General features: G+C 39.3%; 1 protein-coding gene across 11 annotated transcripts in view; it reads left to right on the top strand.

The window, feature by feature from the left end:
- Positions 1-24641, top strand: part of NEBL (nebulette) — a 360144-nt gene that overhangs the window by 229488 nt on the left and 106015 nt on the right. For 7 of the 11 annotated variants that reach the window (XM_032349565.1, XM_032349566.1, XM_032349567.1 and 4 more), the window contains exons 1-2: positions 16179-17809; positions 17901-17972. The exons of 2 other annotated variants lie outside the window; for them this stretch is intronic. In XM_032349565.1, coding sequence (XP_032205456.1) covers positions 17729-17809; positions 17901-17972 — 153 coding nt within the window. In that variant the 5' untranslated portion in view covers positions 16179-17728. 2 more of the 11 variants (XM_032349570.1, XM_032349568.1) reach the window with 2 other exon arrangements.

Below are 24641 nucleotides of genomic sequence, written 5' to 3'. Positions count from 1 at the left end.
TCTGTTTTTCTCTGAACACAGGGTTTCTTAGGTTGCTTCTTGGCCTTTGATTAATTAAACAGCCACCTGCCTGAGTCTATCTGGTGTTAGAGCCCCAGCACTCACCACCATCTGATTGTCTACAGTGAAGTGTCTCCTCCTTCAAACTCACAAAACATATTCTTATTAGTCACTGGCTGGCCAGTGCACTTTCTCTCCCCAAGTGCAGGGTCTGCTCCTGGTCTAATGAGCTATGGCCAGGTATCAGGTCATGTGATTCACAGGGACCTGAGCGTGGTTCACTCAGATAACTTTATTGGCATGACTAATGTAGCTTTATCATTGAGTCTGTCTTATTTTCAGGGAACAGCCATTCCAAAGGTACATAGATTGACGTAGATCCCAAAGAAGGAAATAAACTCCAAAGAAAATTCCAGTTCGGGAACATAAATGACTCTAGTCATGAATATAAATGTGCATTATTACATACATTATATATCATTATATAAGCAAATGTTATGAAATCATATTTTTTTTTTTTTTTTTTAGAGAGAGTATGCAGGGGGAAGGGCAGATGGAGAGGGAGAGAGAGAATCTTAAGCAGGCTCCATGCTGGACTGGATATGGGGCTCGATCTCATGACCCTGAGATCTTGACCTGAGCTGAAATCAAGAGTCAGACACTCAATGGACTGAGCCACCCTGAAATCACATTCATTCAAGGAATAATCTACCAACAGCAACTAGTATTTTACCCAAGATTACAAAGATGGTTAGATATTAAGAAATCTATTAATATCATGAATATGCTCAAATAAGTCAAATAAGAAAAGCCATCTAATGCTGAAAAAGCATTTGCTAAATTTACAACAGCAATTCCTGATGCAGTATTTCAAACACTTGGTTTTGATGCTTTTTGCTATTTCCAGTAAAACCGTGCACATCTGATATTTTTACAAATAGACGTGAATATGTAAACCGTTTTAAAAGCACCTTTTTGGGAAGATAATAAATTTGTTAGTATTCTAAGTTCCTAGCTCAAAGAATGGTGTCTCAAGAAATATTTTTAATGAAACATTCCTTTAAAACAAAATAGTCTCATTTTTGAGAATTGGTAAGAGAACAGAAAAGAGAACATTTGTCCTTGTCTCATAGAGGACCTTGTCTGAAGCGTGTACAGCACTCCCTTTTTCTTAGGTACAGCACGAAACTTCAGCAGTGCCTTCGAAGGACACTTCGCCACTCTTCAGGTGGTGCCTTTAAAGCTTGTCTTCTTTGCTTTTTCTCCACCATGTGCCTGTGGCTCCCTGAGCTCGGACCCAGGTCCCTGAGCTGAGCCTGTGCCCAAATCTGACCACTGTGGGCACCTAACTGATAGCTGCCTCCCCCGGAACAACTCTACCTCCGACTCCACACGCCATGCCCTTTCTCTTTAAACAACTCAAAATACCTTAGAACGGCCTCTCATTCTTCCTGTCTTCTCTGTCGTTCTGCCTACATCTTTCTAGCGTCTCTCAAATCTCTATCTCTGGCAACTTCACGACCCCGGTCTCCGTCTTTATTGTCGACGTGGGCTGTTCTGCAGGAATCTTCTGATACTCTCTTCCCTTTCCTGTCAGTCTGTTGCAACTAGATTAATTTTTCTATATTGGATTTATAGGTCACTCCTCCACTTAAGACTTCAAAATGCAACATTTCTGATTGAATTATATATAAAATGGTTGGCTTGACATTTGCAGCCGTCCTATTCTGCCTTTCCAGTAGTCCTTACTCCTACACTCTCTATGCACACTGTGCTTATCTCTCACGGGGCCCCTCGTCTGGCCGTTCTGCTGTCTTTGCTTGTGCTCTGTCCGCCAGCCTTCCTGTTCTCACTTCGGAAAATCTGACGCATCTTCATAATGTGTGGATCAAAGGCAGTGGTCCTTGATTAGAGTCTGCTTGGTATTTCTGGTTTCTTCTATCTTCCGAACCCTCACAGCTCTCTGTAATTCTCTGATGGCTTTGGTGTACTCTTTAATTGCCTCATCTCTGTGAAAGGCTAGATTTTATTTAGTTTTCTATTTCTTGCAATGCCTAACATAGGCCTTTATACATCGTACTTCACATATGGGTATTTTGATTCAAATACTAAACTATTTGAAAATACTACATAGATACATGGGCAATATACATTTAGATTTAAAAACATGTCAGTGCCATTGATTGATTTACTCTTCTTGTAAGCCACAGTCTCCAGCATTCCTTTGGGAGGTGGTAATACAACTGAAAATATTAAACAGAACTATCACAAAAGAGAGTCGTGTCGGTCATGTAGTTTATTTTGAAAAAGTGAGTTTTGTCCTTTCATGTTCACATTCATATTTTCAGAACTAAAATATTATTAGGGTGAAGACTAAGAAACGTTATTATTATAACCTGGAGAGAGAGTGTTAATTAAATTGTGGGACAAGGAAAGGGACAAATGCTGAAGAGTACAATTTCTTTCCCCATTTGCGATGATGTGAAAACTTTATTTTCTCATACTGAGTCAAACTGCCATGCAACTTTTGCAACAGATGGAATGGTATGATAAATATCCACTTTGTAGGGTTTTGGACAGTGTCGTTGCTTGAAAAGCAAGCTTGAACTCCCCATGAGATCACTGTCGAGCTAAACGCTTAAAAGCTTTTCAGAGCCGTACTCTTGGCTCTATCAGAATTTAATTTCCCACTGATGATGTTTATATTGATTTTGGAACACATACCCACGAATATACTCAGCATAGCTACATCACTGATGATTTCCCGTGCCTTGGGAATACAGCCCTATTTTATGTGCTCGTGGAACGCTCTTATACTTTCATATAGATGGATACCTTGAGTTAATCCTCTAGTTTTTAGACGAGAATATGAAAATGTCCTTGTGGTTGCTTAAAGGCTATTTCTTCATAACAGAAACAAATTGATGTATGTGGGAATAGGTTTTATAAATATCCTGTGCTTTCTTACCTCTCTGGTCATACCTGCTTGGTTTCTGCACTATAGTTAATGAAAGGGGCATTTGTTGTTGTTGCTGTTGTTGTTGTTTTTAAGATTTTATTTATTTATTTGGCAGACAGACATCACAAGTAGGCAGAAAGGCAGGCAGAGAGAGAGGAGGAAGCCGGCTCCCTGCTGAGCAGATAGCCGATGCAGGGCTCAATCCCATGACCCTGAGATTATGAACTAAGCAGAAGGCAGAAGCTTTAACCCACTAAGCCACCCAGGCGCCCCAAAGGGCATTTTTGAAAGAAGATTCCAGCCGTATAACATTAAAGTTCTGAAAACTCACGATGCATACGTAAACGGATCGAAGATCTCAGGTCTAGTACTGTTGATGTTACTTTTAAGCAGATTACTCTATGTTTGAGCTTCAGTGTGGGGATCCTGGCAGTACATACTTTCTAGAGTTGAGGCATGTGCCGTGAGACATGTGAGGGACTCAGCATAGTGTCGACTGTCCAGTACAGCTTACTTCACTTCCACTGTTACCAAAACCCAAACTGATTTGATAAAAGAATTTGTCAACAGATGATGTTCTTATCTTCGAAGGCTTTGCACCCCAGCAATTAGTGGATAAAGTTGGTAACATACAATTGCAGACCCCAGAAAGACTGATGGTCCTTCTTGACCAAGGAGAAAATAAAGAACCAAAGACTTCAAATGACACACTCACACACCTCCCCCCCACCCCAGGACCGGTCACTAGCAGACCGGGGTTTCGAACTCAGATCAGGGGACTCCTCTTCGTGGGGCTGGTGCTCTCTGCACTCCACACACTGGAAGTCGTGCTTCCTGGGTTCACTCTTTTTCCAGTGATGGTTCCGGGATTAAGGTTCATTCAGTGAGGTGCTAGTGGCTTCTAATCTCTTTTGTGCTTTAGTCATTCTTTCCTGGTCCATCATAGTGTTTTTGCCAGGCTAGAAAACAGCGTAATGTCCTGTTATCTATTCAGTGTAGAATATAATCTTGGGCACGCATTTTTTTTTTTTTTTAAGTAGAATAGAACTTGAGCAGAAGCCTCCCTGTAACATAGTTCATGAGTCAGTTATAATCTTCATCAAACATGGCTCCAAATACCATCACTGATCCTGCTTCTGAAACAGAAACATCATAAAAGCCTGGAATGTTCTCTGAAAGATACATTTCTGATGGCGTTTTGAAAACTAGTTAGTCCTTGTATCATAAACCTCTCAACCTTTGAATATTTAAACAAAGGTGATTTGTTTAAAAAGGCCATTCACTATTGCTGTGTTTTAGAAAAGTACTATATATATCTATATAGATATAGATATATATAGTACTTTTCTAAAAGTTCTATATATATATAAAATACTGAATTAAGTATAAGTAAAAAGGTAAGTTAAATGAAACACTTGTTAAAGCATAAAACTGTGTGTAATTTTCTTTCTAATAAAGTCTTCTGCAACTCTATCCCAGAAGATTCGGTTTTGTCATATAGATAATTTATCCCTTTCCAGGAAATTTGTAATTTGGATTAACCACACTTAATCAGCAAAGAGATGATCTCTTAAAAAAAAAAATCTTGGGGCACCTGGGTGGCTCATTCATTAAGCAGCTGCCTTCGGCTCAGGTCATGATCTCAGGGTCTTGGGATGAAGCCCTGCCTCCCTGCTCAGCAGGAGGCCTGCTTCTCCCACTCCCCTTGCTTGTGTTCCCTCTCTCTCTGCATCTCTCTCTGTCAAATAAATAAATAAAATCTTAAAAAATAAATCTTGTAATGTTTGTTAATAAGCAAATCTAAAGCTATTGTAATAAGTTTAAAAAAATCCATACATATGAATATTTTAACATAGGATAATATATTTAGCTATTTATTCTGATTAAATTAAAATATGAGGTTTCCCTAACTCATGACTATTTTGTACAAGAGAAAGTAAAGTAAATATCATAAATAATTATCAAAGGAAATCCATATGTAGTGATTTTAAATCTTAAAATAAGGGACTAGGTACAGCCTTGATCAGATGCACATGTAGTAATATTTCTGTAGAAAAATTATTTCACAGGGTTAAAATAATGGTCTGGTATAAAGCTTAAAATCTTGAAAAAAGGTGTCCTTGCTACTTTCTTAATGCATATCAGCAAAAATACCTCCTTTATGGCAAACTTTATACTTAAATAAAAATTTTGACACAAAAGAGACCCTCATAGTGTGATTACTCTTTAAGGAGTTCACTTTTATTGGAGAGTTTGTCATAGAAAACCTTGAAAGTAGCTATTCCGTGCTTTAAAAATGGTTAGATTTACAAGAAATGGCCAGAACACACACATTTAAAAAATAAGTGATCTTGTTAAATGAACTTTGAATTTTCAGCTCAGAGTGCCTATAAGGTCAGCATTTCTTTACTATTATTGTCATTATATTTTGTGATTAATTTTTCCCAATATTCTAGTATAAGTCTAGAGAATTCAGTTTTTTGGCATATTATCAGTTTTGTGTAAATCAGGGAATGAGTACTCTAAAAGTCACGACTGTCACACTATTTTCAATAAATACTTGCAATTATCTGAATTCTTAGTGTTTTTAAAAAATTTTTGTGGAGGCGCAATTGACCTATGACATATTAGTTTCAGGTATAGAACATGATGATTCAATATTTGTATACACTGTGAAATGATCGCCACAATAAGTTTAGTTAATATCCTTCACCATACAGAGTTACAAAAAATTTATTTTCTTGTGATGAAAACTTCTAAGATTTACTCTCTCAGCAAATTTCAAAAGCACAATACAGTGTTATTAACTATAGCCACCATGCTGTATATTACATCCCTGTGACTTATTATTTTATAGCTGGAAATTGATACTTTCTGATCCCTTTCACTCTTTTCACCTCTCCCCCCTGCCTGCTTCTGGTAACCGCCAATAATCTGAATTTGGTTTGGTGTGGATTTTTTGTTTTATTGTTTTTAATATTTTTAGATTCCACTTATAGTGAGATCATACGGTATTTGTCTTTCTCTGGTATTTTCCTTATTTTATTGCATTTGGCATAATACCTTCAAGATGCATCCATGTTGTCACATATGGCAAAAATCCCTTCCTTTTTATGGCTGAATAATATTCCATTGTATGCATATACCACATTTTCTTTTTTCTTTTCTTTTTTTTTTTTTAAAGATTTTATTTATTTATTTGTCAGAGAGCGAGCGAGAGCGAGCACAGGCAGACAGAGTGGAAGGCAGAGTCAGAGGGAGAAGCAGGCTCCCTGCGGAGCAAGGAGTCCAATGTGGGACTCGATCCCAGGACGCTGGGATCATGACCTGAGCCGAAGGCAGCTGCTTAACCAACTGAGCCACCCAGGCATCCTAATTTACCACATTTTCTTTATCCATTCATCTGTCAATAGACACTTAGGTAGTTTCCGTATCTTGACTATTTTAAATAATACTGCCTTGACCATGGGGGTGTAGATCTTTTTGAGTAAGTGTTTCTTATTTCTTTCAGAAAAATACCCAGAGATGGAAGAGCTAGATCATGCAGTATTTCTATTTTTTTTTTTAAGAAATGCCATACTGTTTAAATTGTTATTTATTGAATCCTCCCCCCGCCCAAAGATTTTATTTATTTGTTTGACAGAGAGAGAGCGAGAGAGGGGGAACACAAGTAGGGGGAGTGAGAGAGGGAGAAGCAGACTTCCTGTTGAGTAAGGTACCCTAGGCAGGGCTTGATCCCGGGACCCCGGGATCATGACCTGAGCCGAAGGCAGACACTTACTGACTGAGCCACCCAGGTGCCCTTCTTATTGAAACCTTTTAAGAGAAAACTCAACAAATCTTTTTGGGTGTCAAGGCAGCTATGTAGAAAGGGTCGACTCCACTTCTTATAATTATTCTCCACTCCCTTTCCTTCATTTGTGTGTACAATATCTTCTATATATTTAAATTGCCTTTAAGAGTGCCACAAACACAGAATTTATGATCTCAGGGAATAGTGATCAGTAGAGAAAAAGTGTTGCTCAAATAAGTTTATAATCTTATTCATTAGCCTGATTTAATCAACATGCAGATACAGAACAGAATAGCACTAGGGGTAGAACTGTGTATCTTGAGATGTCTATTTTAAAATTTGGAAGATTAGTTTCTCAGGTTGACTGGCAGCCTTTGGTCCATATCCGAGGAGATACAGGCTTTTATTGTTGTTAATTACAGTGTTTCATATTGTTGGCTCCTGTCAGCTCATCTGAGCCCGTTGTGGTCAGCCGTCCATTCCTTCCTTCCTTTCTTCCCTCCTTTCTTCCCTCCCTACCTCTCCCCCTCCCTTCCTTCCCTTCTTCCCTGGGAGAGATGGTTGTGAAATATTTTCCAGCTTACTGCTGCTTATACATTTTCCATTAATGTATTAAGGAGGGCACGTATCGCATGGAGCACTGGGTGTGGTGCATAAACAATGAATTCTGGAACACTGAAAAAAAAAAACCTGTAAGAAAAAAAAACAAAGAATAAAAAACAGAAAAGTTTCTCAAATTCGGTTCCTGCCAGATCCCGGATGCTCCTAATACTATCATTATTACCTGCTTTACCATGGCTTCTGACTCCTGGGGAGTTCTTGTTTTTGCCAATCTCAGGAACCCAACAATTCTATTGTTCAGTGTTTCCATAGATTTTACACAGATTAAAGCAGTACAGACCTGGGTTGGAATCTCTTGGTGTGAGAACTTCGGCAAGTTATCCACTCCCGGTCCTAGTGTGTCATCTGTGAAATGGATGTTGTGAGGGTTAAATGGGCTTCTATATGGGAAACCCACAGTCACCGTGCTTGGCATATGGTGGTCACCCTTCTCTGCCCTCCCCTAGAAACAACAGGGGAGCTTCTAAGACTGTCTTCCCTTGACTGTCTTCCATTTTTATATAGAGTTTAACTTTCTCCAGAATTTTCAGCAGATCTTGGGTGTGGGATAACACAAATATAATTTAAGTCCTTGGATATCACTTCATGTAACAGTATTTTTGATTCAAAGCACTTCATTGCATTTAGATATTATTGAAGATCTTAGTAGTTACAAAATATCCACTTTTGTTGGTAACTTGGAGAAAAGAAGCTGGGTCCTCTGTGCAACAGAAATAAGAGATACTGTGTTTCCTTTCATTGATCAAGGACTTTTCTGCTGAGAATGTGAAAATTTAAAATTTTTTTTAAAGATTTTATTTATTTATTTGGCGGAGATCACAAGTAGGCAGAGAGGCAGGCAGAGAGAGGGGAAGGGAAGCAGGCTCCTTGCTGAGCAGAGAGCCCGATGCGGGGTTCAACCCTAGGACTCTGGGATCATGACCTGAGCCGAAGGCAGAGGCTTTAACCCACTAAGCCACCAAGACACCCCGAAAATTTAATGTTTTTAATGGAAAAAAATCTCATTTCAGTAAAAGACTTAGCTTCTTTAAGTGATCTATCATCTCTTTAGTAGGGTATCATTGTAACATTGCTTTGTAACATGGTTTAAAAAGGATTTACCTAGCCCAACTGAGAAGCAGTTGCTGGTGTGTTTTAAATTGGGTTATATGAGTTAAATGGGAGGACCAATGAAAGATACTTCACTATTTGGACTTTTTTTGTCGTTAGGTAGAGAAATAAAGAGTGAATAGCTATTATTCACTCATATAATTATCTATTTATTAGATAGATAATTAAAGAGTGAATATTTATCCTAAAAACTGCTGGGACTTTAAATATGTCATTCTCATTAATGAAACAAGATAGGATTTTGAAAATATACCTTTGGTGAAGTTAATTAAAACATCATTTAAAGAGTTAGTTCATTATTTATAAGAACAATTTAAACCTTTAATAAAATACATTCCCATACAGAGGACTCTGATTTAAATAAGTCTGGAAATGAAATTAGATTGCAGTTTTTATTGCTTGCTTATTAGGATTCTGAAATTCTCATCTTAAGAAGTTTAATGTTAAATGTATCTTTTTCACATTTAAGATATATACAATCAAAATGAAAAAGAGCTAATGATTTACAGTCTTATAATATTACTACAGCTACACTGGGCAATCATAGCCACTATCCAGTAAGATCTCACCTGAATTGAGATGTACTACAGATGTAAGATTAAAATACATTGGATTTCAGAGACTTAGTATAAAATAATGTAAAATATCCCAATACTTTTCATATTGATTACCTCTTCGAATGATAACAGGTAATAACCTGTTCGAATGATTCCAGGTAAATTGAGCTGAATCAATTATATCATTAAAATCAGTGTGATATATTTCTTTTTTTAATGTGATAACCAAAATATTTAAGGTTACATATGTAGGTCACATATGTATATTTCTACTAGTCAGAGCTGCTCTAGAGAATGTTTCTGAAATAGTTAAAACATCACAGATAGATGTTGCCTGAGGAATGCCACTTTAGGAGCAAATAAAAAATATGCCAAACATTGGGGTTATGAAGGAAAATTTCACATGCACAATTTGAGAAAAAAAAGAAGGCTGGAGAAGACCATCTATAGATAGGGAGTAGGAAATTGGATAGAAAATTGACATCTACAAAATTAATTGAACATTGAGAGAATTTCTTTAAAGCATCCTGCTCCTTTCTTGAAATATAGGTTTTATAAGTCCAACAAATTTTAAGAAAATTTACATTTTCACTGACTTACCATTGAATACTAACTCTCATATGCATATTCAGTATCTGAAATACTCCTGGGACACAATGCTTATTACAGCTCATGGCATAAAGTAGATGTTCGATCAATATTTGATGAACGAATATGTGATTGACATAGGAGAAATGGGAAGGGATGTTTATCGGTTTTGTTCATTGATTATCTGAGGAGATTAAGATAGTGTGCCTGGACCATAGATTGCACACAAAAATATTGGTGCATGGTGAAATAAATGAAGACAGACACCCACACACATATTAAATTATAAAGAAGACAAAGTACTCAGAAATTACCGCCAATGTATGTTCAACTACTTCTCACTACTCAAAGAGTACCAAATATTTTAAAACATCACTATATGGCTGCTTTAATTACACCTTTGCTTTAACTATGATCCTGTTTTGATATTATGTTATATTTTGAGTTATACATGAAGAAACTCAATTGAAACAGTTGGAATACGATGCAGAAATTAGTTATTGGTTTTGTTGTCTTCTCTGGCTTGCAACTATGATGAATTCATGATCTCAGGGTCCTGGGATTGAGCCCCATGTTGGGCTCCGTGCTCTGTGGAGAGTCTGCTTCTTCCTCTCCTTCTCCCCCTCCTCCCCTTCCCCTTGCTCTGTGTGCGCTCTCCCTCTCTCAAACAAAGAAGTAAAATCTTAAAAAAAAAAATCAAGACTTGAGGATAAATCAAATCTTTAGTGAATATAGGTATAGTTATTGGATGCTTTAAGGTTTCTGTTGAAAGCATTGATTCCACTTATTCAGGAAAGAGTAGAAAAAAATAGGTGCATTCCAGTAATAAACTTGTAATTGTAGAAATGTGGAAGTGTGAAATTTATATTTTAAACACGTTTAACATCAATTCTATTTATTGGGGGTATATACAACACGCATGTATTTCCCTTCATTAAACCAACAAACCTGGGAGTAATTTCTCCACTATGAATTTTCATAAATTCCAGATACACAGTATTTAAATAGGCTAATGGTGAAATGAAGGGGTAGAAATTAAATTCAAGGCCTATCTATGAAGGGAATAGAGGAGGTGTAAAGGTGCTGTTTCTGCAGTTAATTGACCAGGAACTGTGTTGTTTGTAAAGGATTCACGGTTCAAACGGGCTTAAGCTTTTTGTGTTAGGATAAGCGATTTCCACCCATTTACTTCATGAGTCTGTCCCCCAGGACCGCTTTGCATCTCTCCTTGCTGCTCTGCTGCCCTCTTTCCCCTCCATTGTGTTCTCCAATGACATTGAACTTTTAGTTCCAACTCTTGTCTCTGGGTCTTTGCAAATGCTTTGGATGCCTTCCCTAAACCCCATCACTTTGTCTAATTCTGGCTCAGATATCCTCTCTAGGGGGAGATCTGCCCATTGCTTGGTTCCTACTAAATCTTCTTGTTAGGAGCTCATGTAACTCCCTGCTTCCCTTTGAGGAGCATTATTACACTGCTTCCAAAAAAGAGCAGAATCGTCTAGCTTTGCATGTATTTATGTAAATTATTGTTCTAATGGCTGTTTGTTTTCATGTGCTCCACAACCCCAAAGCCTTCCCTTCATTTCCGGAATTTAAGGATTTCCTTATTATTTCCACATTTTAAAACAGTATATGATTTTTCCCCCCTGAAAACATGACAAAAATGGCTTTTCTCCCTAAACGACTAGAATATCATTTACTTCCTGGTGTTTTCCTAAAATTCATAAATCTTGTCCCTGCTTAGGACATGCTATGAATTAATTGGTAGAACATCTATCTCTGAAGAGTTAAAGAATTGCCAGCCGTGATCAAGCCCACGCGCTCTCTCTGGCTCTCCATACAGTGTTGACAGCCAAGCAAAGAGCTTCTTCAATAAATCCACTCTCATATTCAAGTTTTTCCAGATGTGAGAAGTAATTAAGTCTTTGCATTTATTGAGGCCTTGTATGCTTTTCAAGAGGGAACTGGCAGCTGTGGTGAATTAAATCTGCTCCCGCGCATGTGTATGGGTGTGTGTGTGTGTGTGTGTGTGTGTTGTGTGTGAATGTACACATATACAAGCACACATGTGGCATTTGCCAATAGTCAAGCGAGATCAGACCTGAGGACAAAACAAAACAAAAAGCTAATTTCAACGAACACCAAAGATTTTTACAATTATGTTTCACAGCTGAGAGCCGAGCACTTTGTCCGGTGATAACTTTTCCCTTTCTACTTTTGCCAAATGTTGAAGGAAAGCAATGAGAATAATTAAATCATTTGCATCCATTAAAGGATTTTTTAAAATGGTGAAATCATGATTCTCGTGTAACATAAAATAAACACACTTAAAAGATTTTAACTCACTGGGGCGCCTGGGTGGCTCAGTGAGTTAAGCCTCTGCCTTCAGCTCAGGTCATGATCTCAGGGTCCTGGATTGAGTTCCACATCAGGCTGTCTGCTTCGCGGGGAGCCTGCTTCCCATCTCTCTGTGCCTGTCTCTCTGCCTACTTGGGATCTCTCTCTCTCTCTCTGTCAAAAAATAAAAATCTTAAAAAAAAAAAAAAAGATTTTTAACTCATTAATGAATGAGGGCACCAATAAGACATTAAGATTGGTTCATAGGTGAATTTGAAGAACACGCGTGAATAAGTAATAAGGAATTGCTGAAATGAATTTAGAAATAAAGCAAAAGGCTCTATTGATAGGACCAGTAATCAATTGCTTTTCCCCAGGACACAATTAATTTGCATTTGTATGGATAAAGCATCATTAGCATTGTTATCAGTTTTTTAACATTTTATGGTCCTGTGAAGCAGTTCAAAGACGGCAAAAGGCCAAATTAGCCAGAGGTAACTAGATAACACAGGAGGGTTTTTTTTTTTTTTTTTTTTTTTTTTTTTTGCCAGTTTCAAAGTCCTTCACAATTCTTCCTGACACATCTCACACAAAATTCTAGGAAAGGAATACTTTCTGGGATAGCCAAGCTGTTTGATTGTGCCTGACCCTTTGGTTCTGGTTACAAGGCTTACAGAGGCCACCCGGAACTTTGGCTTCTCTCAGTGGGAAGGCTTGTGAAAGCGATTGTATGAACTTCACTGTTGTTCATACTGAACTACTGTCTTAAGTAAGCAGAGAATTAAATCAATGTCCTTCAGTTTGCTGGATGCTTATGTTAATGTAGACTCTGAATGAGAACGCCCCAGTCAGTACATCTGGAACATACTTTTGATTTTGGCATCCCAGCCACACCCGACCCAGAAATTTTGCCAAAAACAATTTGCAGTTTCTTGTTCTTCTCCTCCAACACCAGTTTAGATGCATGGCTCTCATTTGTGAATAGGATCTCTACATGTGAAAACAGGAATATGAATTTTAAAAAACACATTCTATTAAATCTTATTTTAATGGCATAATTAGTAATGGTGACAGTTATTCAGGTTGCTTTGTATTCTTTTGATTTCTAATTAACAAACAGTAATGAAATGGCCATTCAAAAGGAGAAGATGGGCTTAATGAATGTAAACTGTAAAAATAGATTGGGCTAATATTAAGCGGAGCTCTCATCTTTTATAAAGAAGACAAATTGCCCAAGAGAGCTTACATTTCTGGTTTGAAGAAACAATTTCATCCCCTCATCTACTAGTAAAGTTCTCTTTTGGACAGTTGCCAAACCACGAGGAACTATGTGAGGCAAAAGTAAAATGACCAGGAGTTCAGCTGAGAACCAAGAACCTTTTGGGAGATAGACATTAAAAGAAAAAAAAAAAAAAAAAGAAAGAAAGAGAGAAAGAAAGAAAAAGAAATGTAAAGAACCCAGGCAACTGAAAACAAGTTTATAAAAGACTGCCAAGACAGGCAAACAAGTCAAATGAGCTAATTCGTTTCTCACCGAACCATTCAGGGGGAATATTTTGCAGTAAGAAATGTAGAATTAATTTTAAAGTGGAAAATTTCAGTTTATCCCTGGAAGTTTTCCTCAACTCAGAATTGAATCTCCATCTATTTTAATTATTAGGGATTTTCATTTGCAAGGCTCTCATCACCATGTTGGCAACAAGCACATGTTCTATCATGATCAAGAAAAGGGGGGAAAGCGAAATAAGTATGAAACGTTGGTCACAATCTGGGCAATTCTTACTGCACGTGACCTTAAGAGCATTGCAGACAGGAGCTCTGCAGACAAGAGACCGCTGCAGACAGGGGAGCATTGCGTATAGGGGAGCACTGCATACAGGGGAGCTCTGCAGACTAGGGAACACTAAAGACAGGGGAGCACTGCAGACAAGGGAGCACTGAAGACAGGGGAGCGCTGCAGGCAAGGGAGCACTACAGACAAGGGAGCACTACAGACAGGGGAACACTGCAGACAGTGGGGCACTGCAAACGGGTGCTGATGGTACATAGGAGTTTCCTTGGCCCTGGGCTCTGTCCCAATACCTGAATTACCCCATATGACTTGGCAGTTGCTATGGAAATATATTTGCTTACACAAAAACATCAAACTCTAAACAAATTAAAGACTTCTGGGGGCACCTGGGTGGCTCATTTGGTTAAGCATCTGCCTTCAACTCAGGTCATGATCCCAGAGTCCTGGAATCGAGCTCTGCATCAGGCTCCCCACTCAGTGGAAACTCTCCTTCTCCCTCTCTCTCTGCTGTGTGCACACTCTCTCTCTCTTTCTCAAATAAATAGAATCTTAAAAAAAAAAAAAAAAAAAAAAGACTTCTGTATTGTCATATGCAACCGAGCCCTTATCTTTAGGCTGTTAGGCTATAGGGGCTCTTCTGGCCTTTTCAAGTATGTTGATGTTGTAGAGTCTTACCCTTTGACCTGAGAAAACCCTTTCATTATCAGGTGCTTTTCCTGGAACTGTGTACCTTTGTTGGATAGTTGACAAATCTTGTGTTTGTCAGAAGCCTTGTTATTTTTTAAGTGCTTTGCTTTTAATAACTTCTGGCAATTTGGTTTTTTTCTTTAACTATGGAGAATTAGGGTGGAGAGGGTAGAGAATGTGCCCTAGAGGATGTGGGGGAGCTATAGCTGGAAGTAGCGGGTCTTGCCATAAATAATGTGATCCCCACACTGGTCTCATTCTGTATCAGGGCATGGGGTCCAGTACTAAAGTAAGAGGTAGACAATATACACAATAAGCAAAACACAATAAGCAAAAGTGATAGCAGTTATACAGCTATTCCCTTATGGGGGTGCTCCAGGGTGCAAATATATATTAAAACACAACATTTAACTTGGTTTAAAAAATAAAGAGGAAAATAGGGAATTTTGAAACATGATAGCTATCCATGAAGAACTTTCTTCTTATTCCCCAAGTTGCATCTGGGAGCTACTGACAAGAGAGATTTGCTGTGATAAAGTGCAAGGCTTAAAATGTTTTAAAGAAAACTTTACATGACTTTTGTATCATACTTACAGGTGAGAGGGGAAAAAATGAGACATTCAATCAGAAGAAATAATGTATGTAGCTTGCCAGACAGACCATTAAAGAGTTCATCCAGCAGGTCTTGAATGATGTTTTTATTTTTTGTTTGTTTGTTTGTTTTTTGTTTTGTTTTTCAAATTTCCTGCTTTATCTTAGCAGGAGTATGCTTTATTCACCATCACGTCCCCAGCACCAAGCACAGTGCCTGACATAGTAACACTTATTTCGATGAATGAACATAAAGCTCGGGTTAAGCTTTGGTCCTGGTATTCCATTGAGTAACTTTGTGGATGAGACAAAAAATTAACTTCTCTTGGTCTTAATTTTGTCCTGTAAAAGAGAGGGCTTTTAGTAAAATTGATTTCTTAAGGATCCCTCTGGCTTTAAAATTCTGACTCTAAAATCCACAAATGGAAAATGTGTGTTTACGGTGCATATGGTGTTTGGTTTTGCTTTCAGAACTTCTGTGCATAATCTCAACAGATTATTTTCTTCCAGCACAGTGGAGAGTCAATAAGGACGTATTACATGATGGGAAATGAGAAAAAGCAGCCACTGAAGTCCACTGCAGGTAAATCCCCATGGGGATTAGATGTCACCGCGAGCCGCACAAGTCATCTCAACTAGCTCTGGTGAAATTTTCTCCCCATGCTTCTAGAGGTTTTCTAGAAAAGCTTATAGAAACTGTTCTTCCCCTTTTCCAAATAAAGATAATGTAATAGATCTTCTATAGAATATTAGAACAGTCTTTTGGCAGAAGGCTTGAGGGAAACAGAGTTCACACATTCTGCTCCCTTATGGAACAAATATAATGTGCGGAGAAATTCCCTGTAGAATTCTCTACATAGCTATGTTTAAAATAACATAGTTGTTATTTTAAAAGTGAAGGTTTCCAAATTCAGCACCCTGGGGGACTTCTTTTTGGCATTTTGCTAGTGAGCAGGATATGTGATGCCATTAAGTTAGCCTATACCAAAAATCATTTCATGAAAAGACTATTCTAGAACACAACCTTTTTTTTTTTTTTTCCCCCCAGAATAGGATAATGCTTCCCTTACATAGTACTTCACAGAAGAACACTAATTTTCTGGAGCATGAGGAATCATTAAAGAAAATGATATGTAGGTAAGTAGGTAGATTAGATTAGATGAATAGGATTTCATGTTTCAGAAATACTGGATTAATAAAACCTAACCAGTTTTCTTGATTGTGGGTCTTCTTGGAGCTTCCAACTTGTCATTATGCCATGTGGATCTCTAAGTGACAGGGGTAGAGATGAACATACAAGTTTTTCCAAACACATTTGCTTACGAAACCCCCTTCCCCCTCTAGAGAGTATTCTGTGGAACTTTGGCCTCATGGAAAAACAATCTGAAGAATAATCCATGCTTAATGACTGTTTAGAATATTTTTCTTGTCAGAATTTTTAGTTTAGGTAAGGCCAAAGCAATTAGATAAAACTAGATGCGACATAAAGAGAAAATAGCATGATTCTTGGCTACTTAATGATTTGGAATAAATTTATGTTTTATATTTCGTTTCATTATTCACTATGGGGTATTTTTTTATGTCCAACAAGTTAATTTACCCTGGGTTTGAATAACCAAACTGATAAATTATGAGTTGTTATTGCCTAAATTGACAATAAAGCTTTTTTTTGAGAAATATACTTTTAATTATATTATCGATAACACATACTCCATTATAAATAGTGTTATAATTTATTTTTCCAAAATTTTCCAGGCGTGTAGTACACATTGAGGAATACATAAATAGTGAATATTTTATAATATAAAGACTAGTGAATTTATAAAAATTGACACAATGGGCAGAATGGAAGAGCATTGTTATTATTTTTTTGAAACAGTGGTGTTTCTAGAATTCTTAAATGATATATCAACCTATGTTAACTGCAAGTTCTCGTATTTAATGATGTTTACAATTAAAATAATGCAATAGCAATATAAGAGTAATGATCATAATTAACTCAGAATAGATTCTTTAAGGTGGTTCAAAGGGCTTTTCATAATAAATTACTAGCCTTTAATCAGCTAATTAAAGTTAGTATCTTTTAGAATGTGAGAAGTATGTTTTTGTGTCATAAAAAATTTAACCTAGATTAACAAGACAAGTTTGAATGATCCAGATTCACTATACCAAATCTGAGATATGTCTGACGTTCCAGCAAAAGCTTTATTTAGAGGGAGCTGGGAAATCTTTGAGATAACAGGCTTTGGACGTGCTATCTTGAGTGTTACATTGTGGAGTTGTTTTCCCACAATCTTTAAGTCTTTTTCAAACTATTTTGTGAATGAATTAAATTAGTGAAATATAAATAAATGGTCTCTTTTGGATTGCTTACCCAGATTAGAGAATGTTGACTTTAAAAGGTCACAAAATTGAATTTTGCCTGTTGGACCGGTATTTCCACTTGGGAGGCTAGTCCTGGCTGACCTCCACAATTCCATCCATCCACTCACACGCAGTCATGATAAGAGCTTGAAGTGTGAGCTAAATAGGGATGAGGCCTGGGCAAGGTCATTTCTGCCAGAACACCAGAGACTCCAAGAGCTCAAGGGTGCTGTAGTACAGAGAAAGGGGGTGTCCTCGTGAATTAAAAAGAAAAGAAAAAAGAAAGAGAGAAAAGAAGAAAAAAAAAACCCTCTATACACAGAGTAAAAATGAGGGTCCTTGTATTTGAGGATGTAAAAGATGAGGCAGAAGAGGGAAAAACAGAGGAAGAGGAAGATGAAGACGACACGGTAAGTGGGAACACACCAGCTAAAGAAGGCTACTTGTTCCTCTAAGCCGATCATTAGAAAAAATGTTTCCTTCCTTTGTTTTTCTGCACAGGTGTTCTTCAAGCCTGTTATTGAAGACCTAAGGATGGAATTGGCCAGAAAATGCACCAAGCTCATTAGTGATGTAAGTGACTTCAGTGATTTTTTTTTTTATTTTTCATTATGTGTGTGTGGCACTATTATGCCATCAGATCATCGAGTTGGGGAGAAAACCCTACAATCATTGTTAAAACACAGTTATTTTCCAGATCATGGAACTAAGTCCCGAAATTTCCATTGATTTCCTCAAGGTGACCTATACAGAGAGTATCTGTAGGAACAGATTCCTGTGTTCTCAGTCCAGAGCAGTGTCCCTTATGAATTTCATTGTCACTCGGGCATGAAATCATAAAGCATTGAAATTTCAGAGCATGTTCCATGTGTGAACTGCCTTTTAGACTTTGAATGGGGGTGGAATTTGTGTCAGGAGGATCTCTGTCTAAACGGATGGTTTTTTAAAAAACAGTTCGGGGATTTTTTGAGGACTCCGATGAATGCAATAGTTCTTGAAACCAGGGAAAAAAATACATATTTACATAAAATGCATTTACAGTTTGGGGTTCTTGAGTTACTGAACTGCATGGTAAGAACCCTGTGTGTGGGGAGAGATGACCCGTGAAAAGCGAGCGTCATACTAGCCATTTCTGTTGTAGTAAATGAGCAAAGTGATCAGAATATTTTGCACATGTTTGTTTTGTTTTCTTTCTTTTTTTAAAAAAACATTTTATTTATTTATTTGACAGAGAGAGATCACAGGTAGGCAGAGAGGCAGGCAGAGAGAGAGGAGGAAGCAGGCACCCTGCTGAGCAGAAAGCCCGATGTGGGACCCTGGGATCATGACCGGAGCTGAAGGCAGAGGCTCTAACCCACTGAGCCACCCAGGCGCCCCAACACATGTTTGTTTTCAAAGGAGGTCAATCTGGGGAAGTGGGGTAGTACGTTGGCATGTTCACTGAAGTCAATCTGCCTGCATCAATTTAACAGTAAGGTTGGGGCAGGTTATGTAACAGGACTGGGCTCACTTCCTCAAGGGCAACATCTATTCCATTTTCTAGAAGTAATGGTAATACGTCTGGAATGTTTAGTGAACTGTCCGGAACACGGTGAGCACTCAAGGGATGCTGGCGGTTATTAACTGCTACATCGGAAAATTACTTTTGTATCCATCCAGTCACATTTTGTATATGACTGTCTCCTTGTGGGCTTGTCGGAAAGAGCCAGAGGATGGTGGGAATCCTACTCTTTCCATATATTTGACATGTAATGTAATAGAATTTTAAATGAAGTATTTCTTTGTGCTCTTACCTGGGAGTACTAAGCTACTGCATGAGAAAGTTCTTTGTAAACTCTTTTTTTTTTTTTTTTAAGATTTTATTTATTTATTTGACAGAGACACAGCGAGAGAGGGAACACAAGCAGAGGGAGTAGGAGAGGGAGAAGCAGGCCTCCTGCCAAGCAGGGAGCCCGATGCTGGACGTGATCCCAGGACCCTGGGATCATGGTCTGAGCCGAAGGCAGATGCTTAACGACTGAGCCACCCAGGCTCCCCCTTTGTAAACTCTTAATAGTGATGGAATGATGACCACCACAAGACATCAGCCAAGTTAAGATTTCTCGAGGACTCTGTGCCAGGCTTTGCAGCTTCTGAGGTGGACTCCATTGTTTCTCTCATTTTAGAGGTGAAGAAACAAAGGCTCAGAGAGGTTAAGTATCTTGCCAGGGTCACACAGTTGAGCAGTGGGGAAAAGGACTGAGCACAAAGCCTTCTCAGCCTCAGCCATTCTGCTGTGTTTGCTCTTAACCGTAGATTTCCCTGCACAGGTTACCTTTACTGTTATTGATTACAATAATATTGGTAATGGGAATGCTACCATTTAAAACCTGAAGTTTCCTAACTCTGGAAATAGTACCTCTTCCAGGTGTAATGTTTTTTATTAAATGGTAGTTGGGGATGAGCTAAGTATATTATATAAACCATCGGAACTCAAGGGGCAACTTCAGTGAGTAGGTGATTTTGTTGGAGTTGTTTCGGATAAGATCATTTTTCAGTGACTGCAGAACCAGCCTCGTGGCGAGGGGCGTGGCCTTTACTATTTAGCAAAAGTCAAAGCCATGTTATTCCTCTCTGAGGTAGGAGAAATCTAATATGTGGGAGTGATTTCTGTTTATTACAGATTTATGCTGTACGGCAGAATGTCTGTACGACTTGAATATTTAGATCACAGCCTGTGGCCTGATATACATCTGTGTACATGTTCACCTTCTGTTTCAAAATAGAATTTCATACTTTTAAAAATACTGTTCTTTTTTTTAATATTTGCAATTTGTGTATTTACCTGCAAAGAGTCGGAGCAAGTACTACTGTTGTCTCTAAAACAAAACTAACAAGAGGAGTTTGTGCCATCGTTTTACAAACAAATTTTAATTTATATGTTCTGGAAGAACTTTATGTATTGGACCCAAAAGAATTTCTAGTTTTTCGAAATTTGGTGGAAAAGGTATTTATTAAGTACTAACTGCTTTATCCACAGTCCACGTCATCCGTGTCCTATATGGAGCCGATGAACTTACATGGGAGGGTCTCATGTCTATTATGTTGCCTGCATCACTAGGTCATTGTCTAAATGTGTGTTTGAGTTGCGTCGGTCATGGAGCAAAAACAGACAGAAGTGGACAAATGCTTGGGGCAGTTAGATGGGAGCCCCCGTCGAGGCCCTCTCCTGCTTCTGATGGTGCCCTCGGTTAGTGTCCACATTTCATTTAGCACACGGGTCTTTTCCCCGGGTCTCAAACTTAAAGACAGACCTTCAGGTCTTTTCGTTTGTTTTCTGATCCCTTGTATCCCAGAGGGACACCTGTGTGTTTACCGGAGCCTTTTTCTCTGTTTGGAGGCAATCTGTTTGTAGCCCTTGTCACCCGGTGAAGCTGGTGTCTTATTTGTCCGGTCTGCACGGGTCTTCATTTTGAAGCCGTGAGAAGCGGCCTCACGTTCTGTTCACCGGATCACACAGCTAGGGAGCCACACACCTGGGATCTGAAATGAGGTCCTCATGACCCCCAGACCCCCAGACCCCCAGACCCTCCGACCCCCCGACCCCCCGACCCCCAGACCCCCAGACCCCCAGACCCCCAGACCCCCAGACGTGGCCATCGTTGCGTCGTCCCTCTCCTGCTTTGTGCCGGGCCCTCCTCATAGAGTACTGTGTTCTGTGGCATAAATGTTACAGAGGACTGGTCTAGAGATAAGCCCAGGAACTCACAGTTTTCCCTAGAAAGAGTTGGATGTTTTTCAGGTCAGGTGGCTTCACTTTGGGGGATCAGTGTGAGGCATTTTTCTGGTTTTTTTTTTTTTTTTTTTTTTCCTTTACCTGGTTTCCCTTTGTATAACTCACTTCCCCAAATTACCCGTCCTTTGAAGCCACCTCTTTTACTTTTCTGTTAACCACATAATGCTTTTTACTTTCCCAGATACTCTCTCTCTCTCTTTCTGGACCTATTGGCTACCTACTGAGTTTCTTGAGTAAGTCAAACCTATGAACTATATAGAGACATCGGAGTCAGGAATCTAGTAGCTTTTCGTCAGGTGGCCATAGGACGTATTAAGTTAAGGGGGATATTTTTGTATGTTTCTTGTAAATTAGGCATCCAGGGTTTCTGCGGAGCGAGTTTGGCCCCATCTGCCTGAAGCCTGTGATGCAGTGTTTTGGTATCAACCCTTTGGAGGGTGTTCACTCGTGTGGCAGCAGAAAGACATTTTCCAGGCAAATGAACATTGTTTGTTGTGGGTAAATCCTCCCAGGGCTAATGGCATTGGGATTCTGTGGCTATTCCCCCAGAGAGAGCTCTGATTGCGTTAAGAGAATGACATGGCATTCTTGGGATGGTATCCCATGGCATTCTTAATGCCATGGCCGCCTTGGCTCTAAGTGTCCCCCGCCCTTTTACCAGGTAGTGACGGGGCTGTGGTTCTTTCTTCCAGGGTCGGATACATTGAACCAACATGGCTCCACTTGAGAGAAGACTTTCTTGATACTTTTGGTTAAGAGTGCCTGTAAAAAGAGGGGTGCCTGTGTGGCTCATTCAGTTAAATATCTGACTTTGGCTCATGTCATGATCTCAGGGTCCTGGAATTAAGCCCCGTGTTGGGCTCCCCGCTCAGTGAGTCATATGCTTGTCTCCCTTCCCTCTGCCCTTTCCCCTGATCAAGTCTTTCTCTCTCTTTCTTTCTCTCTCTCCCTCAAATAAATAAATAAAATCTTTTTTTTTTTTTTTTTTTTTTTTTTTTTTAAAGGAGTGCCTGTTAAAGGAAATACTCTCAGATATTTCTACATCTGTCTTCCAAGTTCAGCCATTACTTGGGGTCACACCAAGTGAAAGAAAGCCTGGGCTAAGAAGAGAAAGCCTCACCGAACTGACTTACCTCTAATTGTAGTTGAGACATGGTGGGATTAATGGGTGCAGTCAGAGCAGAAGGTCAATATTTGGGGTATCTTACTGACTAGTAAGTCATCAACCTTGCCCACTTCCCCCCGCCCCATTAGAAAGTAGCTTGGATAGTATCTGAGTTGTGAGGGCAGATGGCTATAGGTGACAGGAAGACCCTAGCACAGAGGCTTACCATATAGGTGGGATTTCTTGTTTTCACAGAGTGTAGAGGTAAGGGGTCCAGTCTTGGTATGGTGGATGTTCTTGGGTTCCCAGGTTCCTTTCCTTCTGCTCTGTCATCCTGGGTATGGTGACTTACTGCCTTGTGGTGACCCCATGCCTGCTGCATCGCTGTGACTGGGGAACGGAGGAGGTGGAAGAGCAAAGGTGTCAAAGGGCCGTGCCAGCAAGGTTCTTTCCCTTTGCACCAGCAATACCAGGAACACCCCTGGGAAGACTTCTACAAATGTCCTGTGGCCAGCGCTGGGCACCAGGGGAGACCAGTCACTGGCCAAAGGGAAGGAGCAAACCATGCCTGACTTAGAGCAACTCATCCTCTAGGGCAGGGGTCTGGCTACGCTCATAAATACGTTCGAGTTCTGTTATTTGGAAAGAAGGAGGTCGCATAGGCAGTCTATGCAGTGGACAGGGCCATGGCTGTGTTAGGAAGTGGCCATCTCTTCAGTGATTTTATTATACCTAGGATGTTGTGTCCTCATCAGTGTAGTTCGCCCGTCTTTTTTTTCTATTATCCTGGTAGAGGAAAGCTAACACTATGTGACGTTCTTTATATAAAAATGTAAGATCATTTGCTTATCCTCAGTCATGTTGTAAAATTCATTAGAAATACAATAGGAGGGGTGTCTTGGGGCCTCAGTCATTAGGCATCTGCCTCCAGCTCAGGTCATGATCTCAGGGTCCTGAGATGGAGTCCTACATCGGGCTCCCTGCTCCTCGGAAAGCCTGCTTCTCCCTCTGCCCCTCCCCCTGCTTGTGTTCTCTCTCTTGCTGTCTCTCACTCTGTCAGATAAATAAGTAAAATCTTAAAAAAAAAAAAGAAAGAAATACAACAGGAGTTACAATAGGCAAATAATATGTGTCTCTCTCTCTCTGTGTGTGTGTGTGTGTGTGTATGTGTACCTTTTGGACAAAGACCAGAGAAAGGACCGGAGACCCCACTTAAGACCGTACTATTCGCCAGCACAGTGAAGGAAGGAAATACTTCACCCTTATCCTGTGCTCTCGCCCTGAACATTCTGCTCAGGTCAGAGCTTATCAGAGGCCGGTGGCCATTGCACATACTGCTGCAGTCAAGACTGTGACTGTGAGGGGAAGAAGATAGTGGTGAAAGATAAAAATAATGAGCCAAACTTAAGCCTAATGATAGGTTATTTTCTCTTACACTTAATGATATAACGGGGATACTTTTTTTTTTCTCCTTATGATCAAAATAGCCTACTATTTATCATACTGCCATTAACGGTTTAATTACTAGTGACTGAGGAGGGTGATTTGCAGAGCCCTAAAATTATGGCTAATCTCTGAGAAGAAAAAAAAAAAGTAATTTAGTGCTCAGATAAGATAAATATGTTCCAATGTTGATTTCATGAATAAAGCAAGTGTTTAATGTGGTAGGCGTCTAATACCTAAGAGTCGCAGCAGTGAGAAACGGTATTTTGCAGTAACTTTGCTTCGATGTCCCTGTCTGGTCATACCTCAGGTCAAATGATGCCCCTCAAGTCTGATTTACCTGTGGTAAAATCTCTGTGTAATGTTAGTGTTGCAACGTCGTGTTAGTCATGTCCTTTAAGAGCCAGGTACATAGTCAACTAAACTTCACTTTTAGGTTGTAATTAAGAACATATAATTATCATCTGACCTGGAAGCTTTTTTTCAGCGTAAGTATTTACAGTGTTGGGTAGATAAACATGACTTTATTACAGGGTGATATAATTTTTAGCAAATTACCTTCATCCTCTCAACTAGTCATAAATTTTGCCTCACCAGTTTTCAGATTGGATGGCAATTAGCGTGAGAATGGGATGACATTTTCGGGCCTTGTCCATAGTTTCCTGACTTCAGCTCATGTGTTCCTACAGGGTCTCCCGCCAGAGTAACTATTCTGGCTTCTCCTCAAGGGGAAAGGAGTGACTCCTTTTACTACTGATTTTGAGAGAAGGAATGAGCATGCTCAGCTCAGCCTCTCTGGGCTTTCTCTTGTGCATCTGTCCGCCCATAGCATTCTGGAATGATCTCCTCCACCATGTGGCAAACTTTCAGAGCAGGTTCTGCTCTTGTTGGGGGAGGGAAGGCAGATAAGGAAGCCTGT

Source organism: Mustela erminea, chromosome 6, assembly GCF_009829155.1.
Source record: "Mustela erminea isolate mMusErm1 chromosome 6, mMusErm1.Pri, whole genome shotgun sequence".
NCBI lineage: Eukaryota > Metazoa > Chordata > Mammalia > Carnivora > Mustelidae > Mustela > Mustela erminea.
Note: the sequence above shows the minus strand (reverse complement) of the source record. Positions and strands in the feature narration are given on the sequence as shown.